At 47.7% G+C, this 21,445-nt stretch overlaps 1 protein-coding gene across 10 annotated transcripts in view; it reads right to left on the bottom strand.

The window, feature by feature from the left end:
• Nucleotides 1-21,445, bottom strand: part of SPECC1 (sperm antigen with calponin homology and coiled-coil domains 1) — a 247,898-nt gene that overhangs the window by 128,388 nt on the left and 98,065 nt on the right. For 2 of the 10 annotated variants that reach the window (XM_079903745.1, XM_079903738.1), the window contains exon 1: nucleotides 7,621-7,839. The exons of 7 other annotated variants lie outside the window; for them this stretch is intronic. In XM_079903745.1, coding sequence (XP_079759871.1) covers nucleotides 7,621-7,660 — 40 coding nt within the window. In that variant the 5' untranslated portion in view covers nucleotides 7,661-7,839. Of the gene's footprint in view, nucleotides 1-7,620; nucleotides 7,840-20,342; nucleotides 20,377-21,445 lie in introns of those variants that run through there. One more of the 10 variants, XM_079903746.1, reaches the window with a different exon arrangement.

The following is a 21,445-nucleotide window of genomic DNA, read 5'->3' as shown; positions in this document are numbered from 1 at the left end:
TGGCCTCTCCCGATGTGGAGCACGGGCTCCTGACGCGCAGGCTCAGCGGCCATGGCTCACGGGCCCAGCCGCTCCGTGGCATGTGTGATCTTCCCGGACCGGGGCACGAACCCGTGTCCCCTGCATCGGCAGGCGGACTCTCAACCACTGCGCCACCAGGGAAGCCCTAAATTTTCAATTCTTATTCCTACAGTTTTATGGCCTTACAATCACACAGTGACCAGTAAAATTTCCCTTAAGAGATGGTAATAAGGTTTTCTTTCTGGTCTAGAACAGATCAATGTTTTAACCATTCCACGAACAATCTAGAAAAACTGTAAGACACAGGTTGAAGTCTCTCATTTCACATGTGAGTTTTTCCAGGCATTTCTAATAGCTTTTGCTTTAATCACTTCCATGGTTTTGCTAGTTAGTATACTGCATTTTGTAACTGCTACTTTTTCTTCTGGAATTGTACTTTTGTCAATAAAGAAGGTCCTGTCTGATTTAAGGTACTCTGTGGTGTGTGTCTTTAAATGATACTACAGTCAGCTGTAAGCCAGGCAGAGGCGTGAGCGATAGCCACAATTAAATCACATTTTGCTTTACTATCAAGAAAGACACCGCCTTAAGAGACCAAGTGTTAAGAAAAGCAGGCAGAGTTGTATCAAGTCAAAGGTCTTCTGAGTCAGATGGGAAAACGTCTACATATTTTAAGTCCCAAAGACGTGCAAACCCTAATCAAGTGATACAAGTGATACGGCCGCTGGCCGTTTGAATGGAGGTCTCAGACTGCTGTCGGGAGCTACAGGAATTACATAAAATGTAATTTGAATCTAAGGTACATGGGCATTATGACCACTTCCTTCTTCAAGTTTTGAAGTTAGTGTCACAGAGAGATTACAAGGATTTTGAACCTAGAATTCTCCACCCTATCAGTAAGGTTGAAGGCATAAGAGAGATATCCTCAGATAAAGGCTGAGTCAGTGCATCACTCCTGGATTATCTTTGCATGGGCGCAAACCCAACTGCTCAAGAATGTGCCCCAACCACAGCAAAAGGTGCTCTGGATGCTATGGGTAAGAATCCCGTCCCTGTTCCTGCCAGAAATCTCTGTTGGTTAAAAAACCTCAGCAAACTGAGACGGCAACCCCAAAATTATACGGGATGAAATCCCAATACCATTTATTATTTGGAATAAAACACTTAAGTAAACATATTTTAATTTGAGAGGTTAGAATCAAGGAGAAAAATATTCAGAATAATTTAACAAGTAGTAATAGTATTATGTATTAAGAAATACCTGCATTTTGGAATTACGTGTTTTAATGTTTAAGAGAACTGGACCTACCAAGAGTTACCGATCAGCCTCAAGATTCTAATTTAAAATGTGTAACTGAAAGTGTGCATCTATATACACGCACATATAAAGAGAGAATGTGTGAGTGTTTGGGGATGTATAAGAGGACTTAAGAAACACTATATTTTTAAGAATAATTATTAAATGTATAAGACTTCTAAAATCTGGACTTGTCAGTCAGATTTTAACAGGTACCTAAATATATTAAATAAACACAATTTAAAATATTTAAAATTTATTAACCAAGTTTGAACACTTGGTTAATAAATACTAATTAAATAGTGATTAATAAGTCACCCTTAAATAATGATTATTAAATTTTACTTGAGTTATAAATAGAATAACAAGATGCTGAATTGAAAGCTTTCTTTAGAATTCGTTTCTTATTATTCACAACTTTAACTGACTTAATTTTAAGAATCAAACTAACATCTGAATATGATTTTCTGCAGCATATTTTGTTTTTTGTTTTAATCTAGAGGAGGAGGCTCTTTTTTTAAGTGAGTTTAACCCATTCACATTTATTATAGTAACAAATACATCTGATATTCTCACCTTTTTTTTAAATTATGTGTTATCATTGATCTTTGATATACACATCTTTTTAATCCTAAAAGGCTGCATTTTCCCAAGTATGTCTCTCAGGACACTAGTTCCACTCTGAAATTCTTCTATGGAAGAAAATACATCTGAGAAAAATGCATGCTATATTCTCTTCTTTGTGACTATTGTAAAAACTCTGATGAATCCCTGAAATCTAAAACTAAGGACAAGAGAAGCCACTAACTCATTTACTCAAGCCCTCCTACCAATTCCACTCCCCTCCTCCCTTAACTCAAAACCCTAAACTGCTATGAATAAGATAAAACAGAGCACAAAAAAATACACTGGAAATAGAAAACAGAGTTGATGAAATTTTAGAAGTCAATAGGAAACCTGGAAGAAAAATGTGAATGTAGAGATGATACAATATATAAAAGTTCAGCAACAGAGAGAATCACAGGAAATATTCCAGCCAAAGCAAAGGGAACGCAGGAAAAGAGAAAAAGGATTCAAGAAGCAGTCTGCCCTGAGAGTGAGTCAGGACCAAAAGGCAACCAAGTCCAAACGGAAACATTAAGTCAGAAGGCCTAGAATAGTAACAACTAAACCTTACCAGGCACTTTCTGTGACGTGTGAGCCTATTCTAACCCATCATGTGTTTCAACCTATTCATGACCACAACAACCCTATAAGGTAGGTTGTTCAACTATCCCCTTTTCTAGAGCTTAACTCACTTGCCCAAAGTCTCAGAGCTACTAAGTGACAAAATTTGAACACGGAGTCTGGCTCCAGAGCCCAAACTCTCAACCACCATGCCTTGTGTCTCTAAGAAGAAAATGAATTCTCCACGACAATCCATAAAATCGAGAAGGTGGATAAGAGGTTAAAACCATGTTAAGATAATTTTCAAAGTATCAATAAATAACTATACTACTTTCCAATCTCCTTACTCGTTCTATTTTTCTTTTAAAGTAATATTGTCTGTCACAGATTATAAGTTAAATGACCTAAGATTGCATGTCCTTCTCTTCTACATCTAAATGCACTACCTGATTTTCCAGCACATAATATACATGGGATCCTAATATTTTAAATGTTGATTGGTTTTCAATTTTTAGAATCAACCTACAAACATGCACAGAAGATTTAATGATACTGATTAGGAAACAGAATGTTCTAGCCAGGTAAAAATAAAGGTTGAGAGTAGGCCAGGATAGGGTATGGAGGATGTAGGGGAAAAGGCAGAAGAACTTTAGAGACAGCATATCCTCCTTTACCCAGCCAAGGACACTGTTTAAAGTTGGTTACCGTCAAGAAATACAAGTGGTAAATAATAAAAGATCTCCTTAGTATTTTTGTTTTTTGAATGAAAATTTCATAGAGCAAAGTTAAAAGAATTTTACAGCGAACAACCAAACACCAACAACTGTATTCCACCGTTACCACTTTACTAACAATAGATTTAGAAAATTTCAGTATGACTTGCAGGACTGGGGGAGGACAGGAAGACAGCAGTAAAAATGTGCTGAATTCCTCACCTTGCACAGTGACCGTTCGTAGACAGCCTTCAAAGCTAATAGGTCAAGAAATAGCAGAGGTATAGCATATTATGTAGAATTACAGAGATAACCACCATTTCTTTGAAATGCATCAAAAAATAAGAGGGACTGACGGATGGATAGCAGGATGAATAGAAGGATAAAGCAAATGTAACAAAATGTTAATTGTAGACTCTACGTGGTGGGTCTATGGCTGTTAACTATATATATCTTTCCATTTATCTGACTAAAATTTTGTAAGAAAATATTGACACAGATGTGGTTGAGAGTGAGCTGCCTTCCAGCCCCGAGCCTGGCCGGTGGAATGCGGTAGGGATGAGGGGCACCCCGTCCAGGCCTGGCCCCACCAGCCCCCGCAGGAACCTCATGCCCTCTCCCCTCTCCTGACCGCCACCAGAGCCAGCACAACCAGGGAGCCAGACCCTGAAGACGATGTTCCCCAGCCTGAGCCTCTAAGCACCCTACAACTCCCTGGACGGCACCCACCTCCCCCTAGACTGGGGGCTGAGCGAGAAATCATCTTTTACTGTCTTAAGGGGCTATTTTGGGATTCGTCTTTAACCACAGTTAGCATTAACTATAACCAGTACCGAGTGGAACCTGAGGGAGTGTGGGTAGAAGCTTTTACTTTTGTTTCCTATCACTGGTAGCCACTGTTTAAACACATACATGCAAATTTAAAGCAAAGACTAAGCAGATATCAGCTAGTTGTGAGACTGGGAAAAGCCTTCTAAGCTTCTAACCCTAAGTAGAAACTAACACCTCCTTTAGCATACTGGGTACCTTTGTGTGAACATAAAATGGCAAAATGGTACCCCTTCCTCTGGAGTGATACAACCCCACCTGGGCCCACTCGTTTCTTTATTCCCAGCTGCCTTTGAACAGTGTGCAACCTGCGCGACTACACCCAGCAACCCTCTCTGACTTGCAGGCACCAACAACCTGGTTGGAAACTGAAAGACTGTTAACTGAGATCTTTTAGGATGTTAAGAGGTGTGGTCATCAACACGTTCTGATTCCAGCTGCCCTCATCCGTGCAAACTTTCGTGCCTTCTGCTTGATTCATTTCTCCTGTCCATCCTGTAACACCACAGTAAAAGTGACTCATCTCAGAGGATCGCAGACCCCACAAAAGAGACTCTTGCTGTCACAGCAGCCAATTCCAAGGCTAGAAAAGCAGCAGCAGCTGAGAACCGCCTTCTGCCTCAGGCCTGCCCGCAGAGGGGGCTGGGGTGGGGTAGGGGTTGGAGATGGGGCTTTTACCTCATTTACCCTCTCATAGCCCCTCCCTGTGCGAGTAACCGAGGTCAGGGATCCGAGGGAGTCAGCCAGGAGGTGCGCCACTTGGATCTCCATTCCACAAAGACCTCGGCGTTCAGCTGCAAGGGCTGGGGTTAGCTGACACTCCAGCTGTCAGCGCCGCTGGGACTCAGCCTGGCTTCTGGGCCTAAGGCACATTCCTCCCAGGCAGCCTCCAGCACGAGGACCAAGGACTGGCCATCACTGCCTGAGCGGGGGCTCCTCTGCTGGGCAGTCTGCTGGGGGCTCCGGGCAGCTGGCCAGGACTTGGTCGGACCTGCGCGGTTCTCTGCCCACACCTGCTGCTCCCTCCTTTCCCATTCCTAGGTGGTGCGTCTGCATCATGGTCCACAGGCTTTCCAGGCCCGGTCCTGCTTCCCACCCCTTCCGTCTCCCCTCTGAAAACCCTCCTTCATTCCTGATTCTGTTTAAGGGTCTGCGCCTCAGAGGACAAAACTGACACGACAGAAGATGGGTGTGAAAATCATACTTGGGCGTTTGTCGCTCTGCCTCGTCTGCCTGTTTCTACTGCCCGCCCTTGGGCCCTGCTCTGATGACCCACTACAGCACTTGCTCTGATGCTAGTCCAATGCACCGCACCTGCCAGTGGGAGGCACCGCCACTTCCCGTGTGGGCGAGGTGGCAAAAGGGATCGAGGATTCGTTAATCTTTAACTAAACTCTCATTTCCGGGATCTCATTGGCGCATTCTATAGGATTTCATCACAGCACGGAGATCACCTAAAGTTATACACACACTTTCAGCCAACAATATTCTAGCATTACAATCTTTCCTAAGACTTTCTAATTGGGTATCTTTACTCGCAGCAAATCAGCCTGAGTTCCCATTCTGAAATTATTTGCACTCTGAAAAATGCAATAAAATAACTCACTGGCATAAAGTGTCCTTTTCATCTCCTATCCATCAGAGTTCCCTGGTGGCGCAGTGGTTAAGAGTCCACCTGCCAGTGCAGGGGACATGGATCCGAGCCCTGGTCCGGGAAGATCCCACATGCTGCAGAGCAACTAAGCCCGTGCACCACAACTACTGAGCCTGCGCTCTAGAGCCCACAAGCCACAACTACTGAGCCTGTGTGCTGCAACTACTGAAGCCCGAGAGCCTAGAGCCCGTGCTCCGCAACGAGAAGCAACCGCAATGAGAAGTCCGCGCACCGCAACGAAGAGTAGCCCCCGCTCGCCGCAACTAGAGAAAGCCAGCGTGCAGCAACGGAGACCCAACGCAGCCAAAAATAAAGTAAATAAATAAATACATTTATTAAAAAAAATAAAAAGGTCACTTAGAAATCGGAACACAAGCACCCGAATAACTCTTAAAAACTCTAACAAAGGGCACAGTCTCTTCACAGTTTTGACACTAAAGAAATAATACACAGAGCAAGTGTGTACTACTGAGAGGTGTTTTTAAAATGTTACATATCCGGGGCTTCCCTGGTGGTGCAGTGGTTGAGAGTCCGCCTGCCGATGCAGGGGACATGGGTTCGTGCCCCGGTCCGGGAAGATCCCACATGCCACGAAGCGGCTGGGCCCGTGAGCCATGGCCGATGAGCCTGCGCGTCCGGAGCCTGTGCTCCGCAACGGGAGAGGCCACAACAGTGAGAGGCCCGCATACGGCCAAAAAAAAAAAAAAAAATGTTACATATCCTTCACCTAATAGCTTACCACAGGGTTGTTTATGACACAGGCAAATTTGCACTAATTTGCAAATGTTGGCTATTTTTTGCCCAAAGAAGTTTGGATAAGTGCTGTGTAGTTTAGAAAGTCACCCCTACGTAATCAATGCAGTAACCCCATCTCTAGAGTTTTTCTTCGCGGTCTGTCTCCCTGTGTGGCAAAGTTTTCCATCCCGGTTGTCATACCGGTCCAATGTCCCACAGCTGCCAGGGAGGCACGCGCCTCCGCCCAGCCTCAAGGATGTGGCCTGGCCCTGCTTGGCCTCCCTGCCAAGGTGAGTGAAGAGCAGTGACCCGAGGCTGAGATCCAGGTCTTAATTAGCGGCCCTGCCTCCAATTCGACGGATAAGTCACCTGGACCATTCGCTGCACCTCTCAGAGCTTCCATTTCCTCATGCAAATTCAAATTTAAAAATCACCCGCTGGAAAAAGTATTCCGAGTTCTGACTGTCCCACAAACACAGACCCGTCACCTGCCAGCCCAGGACTCCAGTCCCTGGTGGACCATCTCTCCCCAACCGGCCAAGATGCACTTTTGGGGGCTAAAGGAAACCCCGTTTGCGTGTGTGACAGTACAGAAATGTTCTGTTTTGTTTGTAAATGCGACCCCGCGGTCAGCAGCATCTAACTCTGCTTAGGAGGTCAGAATGACCAACAGGAGATGAAAACCAGAGGCCAGTTGCCTTCCACCCAGCTCGCCCAATCTCTGAGCAAATAAAAATTTGATAAGCCGGAGAAGCGCCGGAATCCCAGAATAAGCACTGGCTATTTTGAGTAAGAAACAGTCACAATCCAGACCCGGGTCTGAGGATGAGTTAACAGACCTGCTGATGGGCCGCCACCTTCCACAGGACTCTGGAAAGTGTGTGACACGCACACGGACAGTGCCCACAAAGTCCGCACGAACTGCCCACGCGGCCACGGGGGCGACCCCGGCCCCTCGGCCGCCCCCGCCCCGCCCCCGCCCGCGGGCCCGGGCGCCAGGTGAGCCGGCGGCGTTTCCCCGTCGCGGCGCGGGCACAGGTGAGTTCACCACCCCCGGCGCGCATTCCAGAGGCGGGACTCACGCCCGAGAACTTCGCCGTCCGCGCCCCTCGGCGCCCGCGGGCAGCGAGGCTCCGGCCCAGAGCGGTGGGGGAAGGGCGCCCGGCCGGGAGGGGGTGCGGCGACCCCCCGCCCGCCGCACCGACCTGCTTCGGGATCCTCGGGTCGCCCCGAGTGGTTGCCCATGCTCTGCGGCCTCGGGCAGCGGCCGACCGGCCGCCTCGGACGGCGTGTCCACCAAGCGGCGGCTCGCGCCGGCTCCGGCTGGCGAGGCGGCTACGTCCGGCGGGTCCGCTCCAGTCAAAGAAAGGGCCGGCGCCTCGAGTCCCCGCGACCGCCGGCCGCTCTGCGCCCGCTCATCTGCATACCGCCCGCCCACCTTATCTACATACCGCCCCCCACGCAGGCCGTCCACCTCGACTCGGGCTGCCCACCCCACGCGGCCCGCCCACCTCATCTACATACCGCCCGCCCACCTCATCTGCATATCTCTCTGGATCTTCCAAAGCTTCCCTCCCAGGCGGGGGAGGGACGCGCCCGCTGCCCGACTTCCGGCCTCTAGGGGCGGACGCTGAGAACTGCGGCTGGACCCTGCAGGCTGGAAAAACCCCACTGCGGGGACGCTGAGGCCAGGTGTCACGAGGAAGGAAGGCACAGTCCCGCGCGTGAGAAATCAGACCTTCGGGAAATCTGGGTTGCCATAAGACAGGCGCTTCGTAAGTATTTTTTGGGACTTAGTTCTTGGATGAATGAGTAGACGAATAAGCAAGTTTTGAGGCGGAGGCAGTGTAGACGACGCTTTAACAACATTCTCCACGATGAATACTGCCACTAATAATAAATATGCATGCCAGTCACAAGGACAAACTGCCCTCAGAAATGACTGCCTTATCGGGGACTTCCCTCGTGGCGCAGCGGTCAAGAAGCTGCCTGCCAATGCAGGGGACACGGGTTCGAGTCCTGGACCGGGAAGATCCCACATGCTGCGGAGCAACTAACCCTGTGCGCCACAACTACTGAGGCTGTGCTCTAGAACCAGCGATCCACAACTACTGAAGCCTATGCACCTAGAGCCTGTGCTCCGCAACAAGAGAAGCCATTGCAATGAGAAGCCGGTGCACCGCAACGAAGAGTAGCCCCCGCTGGCCGCAACTAGAGAAAGCCTGAGTGCAGCAACGAAGACCCAACGCAGCCAAAAATAAATAAATAAATAAAAGAAATGACTGCCTTATGTGAAAATGCTTAGAACTCACTAACTCTTGCAGTGAAAAGTATGTAATGGGGAAAAAAAATTATGAGGACAGCGGGTTCCACGTGCTGCATCACTTCAACACTGGCCCATTCTCAGCTCTCATTCAACATCTTAGGTCACCGCTGGTCACTCTCAACAACAGTTTATTCCCTTGGTTTCAGGGACACCACACTCTCCTAGTTTTCTGCCACTTCCCCGGTCCTCCTCTCTGTCCCCTTCATTGGTTTCTCCTCATCTCCTCTAGACCCCCAGCGCCCTAATGCCCAGTCACCTCCATCCAACTTACTCTTTGCCTTTAACTTGGCCATCACAGCCAAGCTGTGGCTTTTAGATCCCACCTGCATATCTTCAGCCTGATCCTGCCCTCTGAACTCCAGACTCATCTATCCAACTACCTTCTTGACGCCTCCACTTTGATGTCCTAATAGGCATCTTCAGTTTAATGGGAACAAAACCAAATTCTAGATTTTCTTCCATCGATGTCTCATGTAGTCTCCTCCATCTCCATAAACGGAAGATATCAGGATCAATATGGTAAATGCCACCTCCTCAGCACTTCTCACCGCTTCCACTGCTACCACACCTGGTGCAGCCCACAATCACCTCCCACCAGGATCACTGCAGCCGCCTCCTAACCTTCTTCTCCCTTCTTCTGCTCCTGACCTTCACGTAACAGAGTGATGCTTCTAAAACCCAGGTCAGATCATATCACACCCCCACTGACACGCTCTGATGGCTTTCTGTCTCACTCGGCAGAAAAGCCAAGCCCTAACAATGGCCTTCAAGGCCCTGAATTCCCTTCCCCTCCCTCTACCAGTGGACTCGCCCCCCCCTCCACACACACACGTCTTGCTACAGTAGCCTCCTCACTCTTCCCAGGTAAGCCACGTTGCTCCCACCCAAGGGACTTTGCACTTGCTGTTCCCTCTGCCCGGGACGCTTTTCCCCACATTCCTACATTACACAGACCATATGGTTCACTCACTCTCACTTCCGAGAGGCTCTCACTTCTCATTCATTCGATTAAGAGGGGCTTCTCTTGTCACATCATGTGAAATAGTCAATCAGACCCTCCACACATACACTTCCCTGGTTTGTGGACCTCTGTGACACTTTCCACCGTTTAGTCGACGTTAACTGGTTTACTGTCTCTCCAGTAGAGTGCAACCATCATGAGAGCAGGGAATGAATGCATGAGTGAGTTTATAAGCTGTACTGTAAACACATCAGCTCTTACACGTTACTGCCTTTCAGTAGGAGTGCTGTGAGTTATTCTGCATCAAAACTAGTTTGTCAAAGACAAGAGCCATAGTTCTACTTCTATAAACTACAAAACCTGGCACAACCCAGAGCACATAGAAGCGGATGTATGAAGGAAAATAAATTGCATAGGATGACTTCAGAGCAGAAATGCATATGAGATCAAGCTCAACCCCCCTTTTTAAAAGGTGAAGAATGGACTTCCCTGGTGGCACAGGGGTTAAGAATCCACCTGCCGGTGCAGGGGACACGAGTTCGAGCCCTGCTCCGGGAAGATCCCACATGCTGCAGAACAACTAAGCCCGTGCACCACAACTACTGAGCCTGTGCTCTAGAGCCCGCGAGCCACAACTACTGAAGCCACGTGCCTAGAGGCCATGCTCCACAACGAGAAACCACTGCAATGAGAAGCCCGCGCACCGCAACGAAGAGCAGCCCCCACTTGCCGCAACTAGAGAAAGCCTGCTCACAGCAATGAAGACCCAACGCACCCAAACATAAATAAATTAAAAAATAAATGGTGAAGAATAAGCCCAGAAAAGATGTCTGACTTCCCAAAATATGTATGGATCAATTGACAAAGGCTGAGTTTGTGAACACTGCCACAGTGACACCACTTCCACTTACAGAACAGTTACATACTTATCTGGAGCATTTTGCAACTGATGAGTCATCTTCTTAATCCCATAAACTGTTATGCAATTAACATGTATCTTGTCACGAAAACTTGACAAGATACCAACCCGAGATACATCCTGTACAACTATGACTCTCTTTCACAGTCGAAAATATTTAAGTTGAGTCCTGTGTGTATTTCACCTTCTTAACATTGTTCTAATCTTGCCTCTCTCTCATCTTTGCTGGCACTTGCTTAACTCAGGCTGTTAATTCGCACAAGGAGAAACTAGCACTAGCTTCCAACTCACTCGATGCTTTGATGCGGCTGCCCAAACCCCTCCGCCATTCCACCCATCAAGGAGGCAAATGCGACCTTATCACACCTCTGCTTAAAAGCTCCCTGCCGCTCCCTTCTACCTTTAGCATAAAGTCCCCAGTTCTTGGTGTATCATCTTGTACCCCCTTACCCCTTACTCTACCCTCATCTTTCAAAAATACACCCTCCCTTTATCTCCCAGTGACATGAAGCCAGTTGTGGTGCCCTGAAACATGCCCTACTGTCTCAGGTCCCTACGCTTTCATATCTGCTATATGCCCTCTGACTTGATACCCCACTGTAGCCTGGCTACCTGGCAAATGCCTACGCTTTCCTCTAAATTCCTGGGCAAGCATCACTCCCCCTGGGAGCCTGCCCATCCCAGCCAGAATCAAATACATACTCACTCCCTTATGGTATTTCTGTCCCTTGTAAATGCTTGTATTTTCCCACAGAATCACATTATTTAAACTATGCTTCTTTGTAAGACTGTGAACTCTCTGAGCAGCAGTGATGCTGTCTTAGTCATGTTTGCATCCATATCTCATAAAACTGAAGTAAATAATATATTTGCCTACTCTATAATACAATGCTAACTTAAACAAACAAAATAGTTCTGGGATGGTCACTTGAACTTCTGAAGGATTCTTTGCTCTCCAGAGACATCCTATGTTATTGAAATGAAAAGACTAAATATTATAAAGACATCAAGTCTGCCCAAATAATTAATCTATAATTTTAACAAAATTCAAATTAATCATGAACTTGATGTATTTACTCCAAGATTCACCTGGAGGAATAAAGGCATCAGAAAGTCTAAGAAACTCTGGAAGAGGAAGAAAAAGAGAAGAGATTTGCCTTATTAGAGATGAACACATGCCATAAAATTACATCAGAAAACCAGTGTGGTTACAACAGAATGGAAATTCCCCAAAAAACAGATTTAGAAGAATTGAACAGGACTTCCCTGGTGGCTCAGTGGTTAAGAATCTGCCTGGCAACACAGGGGGCACGGGTTCGAGCCCTGGTCGGGGAGGATCCCACATGCCGCGGAGCAACTAAGCCCGTGCACCACAACTACTGAGCCTGCACTCTTCTAGAGCCCGCGAGCCACAACTACTGAGCCTGCGTGCCACAACTACTGAAGCCCTCGCGCCTACAGCCCGTGCTCCACAACAAGAGAAGGCACCGCAATGAGAAGCCTGCGCACCGCAACGAAGAGTAGCCCCCGCTCGCCGCAACTACAGAAAGCCAGTGCGCAGCAACAAAGACAAAACGCAGCCAAATAAATAAAATAAATATATAAATAAATTTATAAAAAAATTAAAGAATTGAACATAAAGTAGCACTTCAAATTAAGTGACAGCCATATATCCCTCTTTATGCCAACAATAAGTTCAATTCAGTATAAATTTAAGTGTAAAATATGAACATATAAAAGTCTTGAAGTAAACACAGATGAATGTTTTATAATATTGAAGGGGAAAAAGTCTTTTTTTATTCTCCGACTTTTCACTGTGAACATTTTCAGATTGACAGAAAAGTGTGCCCAGAACACCACAATGAACCCCTTCTATATCCATCACCTACATTTACCAATTGTAAACATTTTACCTCATATAAACATTCTACCACATTTGGCCTTTATCTCGACCCCTCTCCATTTTCCTTCTCATTGACTCATTTGAAAGTATGTTGCCAACCACATGACATCACAACACTTCACCCCCAAATACTTCCAGCAGGATCTCCTAAACTCTCCTACAACCACCATGATCACACCTACGAAAAATAATATTCTCAAAATATTACACGGTACACAGTTCATATTAAAATTTCCCCAATTGCCTCCAAAAAATTTTTTTTCCAAAAACATCATGAGCCAATCAATGTTAAATACTGTTTAAGGAAGACACATCCTGAAATAAACTTCATCAATGATAGTTTTATTTATTTATTTATTTATTTGGCCACGCAGCTTGTGGGATCTTATTTCCCCTAACAGGGATCGAACCCAGGCCCTCTGCAGTGAGAGCAGCGAGTCCTAACCACTGGACCACCAGTGACAGTGATAATCCATCAGTGACAGTTTTAGATGCTGATGGCGGTAACCTGATAAAACCATTTGAAAAGGAGATAGAGAAATTTAACACACTCCTAGTAATTATTCCTGAGGGCATGACCTCACAATTTTAAGTATCAGCCATCACTGAAAACAAATCTTTTAAAGAGAACTTTGAAAGCAGGACAGCGAGAAGTCAAGTTGTGGCGATAATACGAACTGGGCAAACAAACGCTGACCGTCCAGTGTTGGAATAGGATAAAATTTCCAGTGGAATCAGTTTGTCCGGAGCCACAGGTGGAGGTACAGCTGACATGCTCCAGAACCAGAACCGGTGCTAAATAACCTCAAAAATGGCTCTAGGGACGTCAAAGGCACCTATGATGCTTGTTTTAAAAGAGCAACAGGGCTTCCCTGGTGGCGCAGTGGGTGAGAGTCCGCGTGCCGATGCAGGGGACACGGGTTCGTGCCCCGGTCCGGGAAGATCCCACATGCTGCGGAGCGGCTGGGCCCGTGAGCCATGGCCGCGGAGCCTGCGCGTCCGGAGCCTGTGCTCCGCGGCGGGAGAGTCCACAACAGTGAGGGGCCCGCGTACCGCAAAAAAAAAAAAAAAAGATACGCTGCGTTTGTCTTTCTGCTCAGACCTCCCCGCGCCCTGCCCTGTACTGCTCTTTGCTGCCTCTTCCTTCTCTGCTGCTTCCAGTGAACTGTGCGCTGGACCTGCCGGCAGCACCCTCAGGAAGCAAGCCAGTCCCAAGCGTGGCTGAGGCCTCTCTCTCCCCTTTATCTCATCTTCTTCAAAGCCAGTATCTTTCTATCCTTTATTCCTGGCATTGAGGCACCCCCAGGCTTCAGTCCTGCTAATTGATTTGGAGTAATGACGGGGCTCTTTTTAGTTCAGAAATAATTGAGTCTTGAAGGCTCATCCGTTTATCTCCTTTTACTTATTAAAAAAAGCCCCAGGGCTTCCCTGGTGGCACAGTGGTTGAGAGTCCGCCTGCCGATGCATGCAGGGGACACGGGTTCATGCCCCGGTCTGGGAAGATCCCACATGCCACAGAGCGGCTAGGCCCGTGAGCCATGGCCGCTGAGCCTGCGCGTCCGGAGCCTGTGCTCTGCAACGGGAGAGGCCACAACAGTGAGAGGCCCGCGTACCGCAAAAAAAAAAAAAGCTTCTAAAGATTTTAAAAATTAAAAAATTTTTTTAAAACCCAGCTTTATCGAAGTGTAATTTACGTATCACTAAATTCACCCATTTAAGATGTGCAAGCGAAAGAGTTTTAGTCAGTTTACCGAGTTACAACCATCCACCACGACGGAGCTTTAGAACATTTCTGTCACACCGAAAAGATGCCTTCTGTTGATTCCAGTCAACTCCCGTTTCACGCCAGCTCCAAGCAACCACAAATCTGCTTTCTGTCCCTACAGATGCGCCCTCGACGTTTCCTGCCACCTTTTGTCGTTGGAGTGTTTTTCAGACCAATATATGTGCTGTTTGCCTGAGGAAATTTTCTTTCGATTCAGTTACTAGACTTCTTCTGTTACCCTCTCTTTGACTCTTTCTCCCAGCGTTTTAAGTTTCTCTTGGTTTTCTTTGTGCGAATCTCGTTGGCCTTTGACTTATTAGGAAAGTTGAGGTTTCCCCCCTCCTTTAGAAGATGGAAAACTTGGAGAGTGTCATGTACAACACAGGTGCTGAATATTATTGATTGAATAAAGCAGCCTAAGCCCCATGCTCCTGGGACTTCCAGAAATCATTGAGGGGAACACCACCCCCTTTGTGCTCCTAGACTTGGAAGCTTAGGGAAAAACTCACGTTACACCCCTAGGCTTGTCTTTCGCATATAATGTGAACTTCAGAATCTGAAGGCCAGTGATGAGTTTTTATTATTCATACGAAGCTCCAAGGGAAGGTGATGGGTAGATAATAAGGCTCTTGTAGGCTCCGGGGGTGGTCTGGGCGAGGTCACCTAATGAGTCAGTGGCTGAGACAAGGACAGACAATGGGCATTTTTATTGTACCGGGGTCTATAGTGGTAATGACCATTATCTCAATCTGCCTTCCTTTACCCTCTAGCGATGTTATTTATATTTAAGTTAAGCCCTGTTGGAGATTTAAAAAATGTGTTTTCTCTAATTCAGGAAGGGTTCTTCAAGATTTTCTCCCATAGTTTACAGTTACTTATTACAAGAAACTATTTGCTTTTCTGAATCCTGAAAGAGTCGCTTCTCTTTGAAGATTCCGCGGCCAGCTTCTCCTGAAGTCAGAGAGGTAGAGAAAGAAAGAACAAGTGCTTCGCAGGCAACAGGCCTGAATTGAACTCTGGCTCCTTCCTTTTTATCTCTATGTCATTGGGCAAGATAGCGAATCTCTCTGAACCTGAGTCCCTTATGGAGAAAAAGGAGAGCTACCAGGTCAGATCATATCTGACTCAGCTGGACTTCAACACTGAGGAAGCGTGCCATGTTGTATTAACAGAACAGAAGGTAGGTGACTCAGAGCAGGTTTACCTTGGGGACACAGTGATGTCGTGGGAGAACCAGTTCTCTCTGTCTTTCTCATCTACCCTCCTGGCCACCTCCCTTCGCCGTCTTGGTGGGGATGGCCGCTGTAGTGCTGGTGACTGCAAGCAGGGAGGACAAAGCCCCATGGAAGAAGAGAGCATGCTTCCAGTGTGTCCCCTTAAGGGCAAGAAAGCGTTCCCGGACTCTCCCACCAGACCTCCCTCAGTCACTAGCAAGGAAAATGGAATCACCACGATTGGCTTCGACCGTGTAATTAAGATTCATTCCGGAGCTAAGAACAGTGTGACCTTCTATCAGCATCGTGTTCCGTGGAGTTCATTAGCAAAGAAGAAGGAAATGGCTGATGGACAGGTGATCCCTGGTGACTGTTATTCCTGTTTTGTGGTGTTACTTTAAGCCCGAGGCAGTTATTTGGATCACGATTTTTGTTAAAGGAATGGCCTTTGTTTTTTAAAGAGGTTTCAGGTTTATAAAAAAAATGAGTGGCAAGTATAGAAAGTTCCCATATACCCCCTCCGCACCCCCCTCTGTTTCCCCCTTTATTAACAGCCTGTACTGTGGGGTATATTTGTTACAATCAATAAGCCAATATAGATCCGTGTTTTTTTTCTTTTTTTTATTGACGTATAGCTGATTTACAATGTTGTAGATCCGTTATTGTTAACGAGACTCCACAGCTTATATTGGAGGTCACTCTTTGGGTTGGTTATACATTCTGTGGGTTTGGACAAATGTATAATGACATGTATCCATCACTGGAGTGTCACACAGAATAGATTCCCTGCCTTAAAAGTACCCTGTGATCCACCTAGTCTTCCCCCCACCTTTCTTCCTCCAAACCTCGGCAACCACTGATTGTTTTACTGTCTCTGTGGTTTTGCCTTCTCCAGAGTGTCGTATGGTTGGAATCGTACAGGATGCAGCCTTTGCGGACTTACTTCTTTCACTCTGGAATCTGCATTTAAGGTTCTCCAGCTCATTTCTTTTTTTTTTTTTTTTACACGGTACACGGGCCCCTCACTCTTTTGACCTCTCCCGTTGCAGAGCACAGGCTCCGGACGCGCAGGCTCAGCGGTCATGGCTCACGGGCCCAGCCGCTCCATGGCATGTGGGATCTTCCCGGACCGGGACACGAACCCGTGTCCCCTGCATCGGCAGGCGGACTCTCAACCACTGCGCCACCAGGGAAGCCCAAACGCAGTGTATCTTTAAAAGGGGAAAAGCTCATCCTGTTGTGGGATCGAGAAAGTCTTCACGGAGGAGGTGATGCTTACCAGTTGGTCCTCCCTCCTGTGGTGAACAGCACTGCTGTCAAGGTCCAGAGTGGCAGGAGGGGCCAGCAGGAGAGGTGCCGGGCCTGGACGTGTGTCCTGGAGGAGCATTGCCGGGTCTGTGCTCACCAGGACGAACAAAGGCTTGATTGTTGGAAAGTCTTGAGTGGATTTGGAGAACCAGCCCCCTTGTGGCCCAGGGCGGGAGCTCAAGGCACAAACAGGGTTGGGCCGAGGCTGCTGTGGGATCGCGCTGGATCCAGGCAGGAGCTTTGCCCCTGGTCTCCCATGGGAGAGCCGCAGGTGTCTGAGTAGAAGGCTGAGCCATCCAACACTGTGGTTCAGGATGAGGGCCCTGCTGATGCAAAGCCTGTGTTCATCCACCCTCTTCCTAGCATTTTACACATAACCAGCTCACCAAGGTAACCAAGGTGCCCATTTGAACAGGACACATTGACCAATGTCCTGGGCAGGACGAGCACAGTTGGCTGGCAGGCCCCACCTGGAACAGCCGTGCACTTCAGCCCCCTCCACATGGGTTGTCTGCATACTGAGAGTAGGTCTATTTGTTCCAACCCTATTTACGCTAGTTGTACCAGTGATTTTATTTACGTAACTTAATTATTATGTAAACCAATGAAATAGTGCAGAGAGAGAGAGAGAGATTGTTTCCTCAAAAGCCACTCTGGGGCTTCCCTGGTGGCGCAGTGGTTGAGATTCCGCCTGCCGATGCAGGGGACACGGGTTCATGCCCGGGTCCGGGAAGATCCCACATGCCGCAGAGCGGCTGGGCCCGTGAGCCATGGCCGCTGAGCCTGCGCGTCTGGAGCCTGTGCTCCGCAACGGGAGAGGCCACAACAGTGAGAGGCCCGCGTACCGCAAAAAAAAAAAAAAAGCCACTCTGAATGGTTTGAAAAGACTGGATGAAAGTGAGCTGTTAAAATAGGGGATGGGGGACAGATAAATTAGGACCTGGGGATTAGCAGATACAAACTACTATATATAAAAGAGGTAAATAAGGTCCTACTGTATAGCACAGGGAACTATATCCAATACCTTGTAATAAACCATAATGGAAAAGAATCTGAAAACACACATTACATATAAATATATATATATAAAACTGAATCATTTTGCTGTACACCTGAAACTAACACAACATTGTAAATCAACTATACTTCAATTTAAAAAATGCCCAAAGTAGCTCTAAATGATGAGGGGACCAGTAGCAAACACGTGAAGGGAGTCTGCAGGCAGTCCTCTTCGGAAGCACCTATGCTCTCGCTCCTGTTTAAAGCTGGAAATCATGGAAGGTGTGTCACAGGTGTGGGAAGATGCCAAAGGGTTCCCACCGACATGTGCGCTCCAAGAAAATACCTTGGCTCTGTAGCTGGACATCAGTGAATGAAAGCACTTGAACATTTTAGGTGAAAATAAAATGTTTAAAGTATATCTTTCATTTTTTAGGATTCCCCAATTTAACCAACTTTGTCAATGAACTGACCCAAACTGGTCCCAGTCTCTCAGGACAAGAGGGTGGGGCAAACATTACCAGCAGCCCGACTTCAACCAGGAAGCCTCTGTGCCTTAGGTGAGAGACGCTGTGCCAGGTGGGGTCAGGGGAACCCAGAGGAAATGAAAAGAAGTGGGTAGACGTGGTGACAAAGAAAATCACACGCTGAAGGAAAGGAGGCTGATGGATAACAGGAGAGTTGATCTGGGTGTCGGGAGAGCGCTGCAGTCGGCAGGAGTCAGATGCTAGAGGAAGCAGGGAAACAAGTGCAGTGAGAGGGGTGGGCATCACTCCCACAGATCCCACACGAACGCAGTGTAAGACCCAGGAGAGCCAGGGCTTCCCTTGTCTCGCTCGTGGCTGCGTCCCCGGCACCTGGGAAGATGCCTGGAACTCAGCGGACACATTTGTTGAAGGAACGAAGGGACGGACACAACACGTGCAGAACATCCACGAGACGCCGTGGGCAGCTGGAGGCGTGTTTCCGGAAGGCAGGTGCAAGTTGGGGCAGAGATGCAGGTTTGGAGTCATCAGGTACCTGGTGGTCCGAGGGGCTGGAGCAGTGTCTCCCACATGGAAGGAGACAAGAGGAGGAGGTCTCTGAGCTTCACAGCAACCCCTTGAGGGCTGGGAAGGACGTTAGTGAGGATCTGCTCCCATCGCCCTCCAACATCTCCAGCAAGGAGTTCAGCGCAGAATGAAACCTCCCCACCGATAACCGGCAGCTCTTGGTTTCCTGGGGCAGCATGCTTCCCTGTACTTCTGTGACTGCTAGAACATTCTTCCACATATTCAGTCAAAACCTGGCCCTAATTTTACTGCTTGGAACCAAAAAGGAGAACTCTAACTTTGACTGAAAAAGGAATTGTTGACAAAGTGCAAGGAAGAAAAAAAGCACATCATCTTAGGAAAGCAGAGCTGGAAGAGCCTGGTCAGGACGCCCCAGAGTCCAAAGCAGGTGGATTTTACTGAATTGTCACCATTCCTAACTCGGAGATCCTGTTATGGAGGATGGTTTCAGAGGAAAAGCAGGTTTTATAGAGATATCTACATTTTAGGCTCTGTTCTTGGTTCCTGACAAAGGCCATTGCCTTTTGTGGTCCCCACTTCCTGAGATGGGTGGGGTTAACTTCGTCTTACAGGTAACGAAACACGTGATGCTTCTCCAAACGGGAGAGTCTCATCCCACAGTGAGTAACGATGGGAGAAAGGGGTGATCCCTAAGCAATCAGGGTGACGGTGACGCGGGCAAAGTCGAGGACTTGCGTAAAACTGAAGGACAGGACGCAGAGCCTTGCCTGACTATGAAGTTGGCAGAAACCTGTAAGAAAATGGTCTGGAAAGCTAATCCTGGAAAGGAGCTGAGGTTTGCTGAAAACAATTAAGGGCAAAAGCTCTGCCCCTTCTCCTGTCTTCCCGCACACACGTGCCCCCCAAAATGGTTTTGCCCTGTGGAGGGCAGACCAAACCTTAGTGAGAGGAAACTCAAGCCCAAGAAAACCACCTAAGGAGCATAAATTTCCTGGCCCAGGGAAATGACGACCCCAGAAGTGGAGATAACTTTGAACAAGGTCATGAACGGCTCTCATAAACACAGAGAGATGAGGGGCAGGCTGGAGAGGAGTGAAGCACACCGCACACGTGGGAGGGTGCAGACTGGGTTCCGGGGCTCACCACGCGGAACGTGTGACCGTTCCCGCCACCGTCCGTGCACAGAGAGGGAAGAGGACGCACACCTGCTTCTGCACACACTGGGAATCTCTAGAAGGATAGCGGAGGGCCAGACAGTGCTGAACGAGGCAGACGGGGTGGCAGCAAAGCTTCTCCCTGTACCCTTTACATTGTGAGCCATATGATTCTATGACCGATTCAAAAAATGAATATGATTTAAAAATTTTACCTGACCAAAGACTAGAGTTTGATAGAACAGATTTTTAAAGGAATGGTTTGCAAGGGCCCAAAAGGAGCCCCAGGGGTGGCCGGGAGCCAGGATGGGTTAACTCGGAAAACGCACTGAGAACGAGGCAAACGGCAGAAGGACCCTTCCTACCTGCTTTCATTTGAAAGCCCACAGGCGCGGCTACTCCAAGAGCGGGACTGGCAGCGTTGCTGGAGGATCCTTTTGCTTCAGGCCACACAGCTGGGGCATGGCGGGAAGGGAAGAACAAAGCCGCATCTGTGCCCGCCTCTGCCACTTTTCTTCCAGCCTTCCTGCTGCTCCACTGCTGTCTTCAAGCCTTCCTTTCGGACTCTCCGCCATCAACCCCACACACAGTTCCTGACTTGAGTACTCTGCACTTAGATTATCAAATATATGTTGATTTCATTTATTATCAATCTCTTGCGTTCGGGTTCCGAAACGAATTCCCGCAGCATAAAGCCACCTCGGCTGGGCTGTCTTTTGGAATTGATCAAATGAGGATAAATATCCCCTCCAAGAGCATTTAAGAAAACCTGAGCAAGGTTCAGTTGAGGAAGGGGGACGGCACGTATCCGCAGGACACACTTCTACTCTATCTGTACTGTAATTTGCTTAGGAAAAACAGTTTCCTCAGTATTCACCTAATTTTTGATGCGGAAATCAATATGCTAAGAAATAAAATTCGACGGCAAGCTTAATCATCCAGACAAACTTTCAGGAAGAGAGAACAGAGCACTGAGAATCTACTGTGCGTCGGCAGCCAGGAAAGGCAGCACGAGGGAGCAGGTCTGGTCATGTTTTCCAGAGGGCGATGTGAACGTTTCAGAAGGTCATGGCCAAGTTCAGGGCCTGGAACTTGAATGTTCCATGAATTCAGTGGAAAGACCTCCGGCTTACCTTCCATCCAACGTGACGGTTACCCAGAACCAGAAAAGCAGAACTTTCTTCTGGAACATAAAACTCATTCCACAGTGGGACTCACCGTTTCCTTCCCTTTTCTCCGCTTCCATAAAGAAGCCTGGGGCACGGGCGCCAGGCCACGTGGTTCTGACCAGGAACCAGCTCACGTTCACTCAAGGAGCAACACCCACGATCATCCTCCTAGAAGAACGAATCATTCCATCCCTCCGTCCAGAAGCTGACCCTATTAAAGGCCATTAGTCACCATGCTCTCCTGGGAAGGGCAGTTGCAGTGGGAAATGTCCTCGACCTCCACCCACTGTACTGCAGTC

Source organism: Stenella coeruleoalba (genome assembly GCF_951394435.1).
Source record: "Stenella coeruleoalba genome assembly, chromosome: 19".
Classification (NCBI taxonomy): Eukaryota; Metazoa; Chordata; class Mammalia; order Artiodactyla; family Delphinidae; genus Stenella; species Stenella coeruleoalba.
This window is presented reverse-complemented; position numbering and strand designations above follow the sequence as displayed.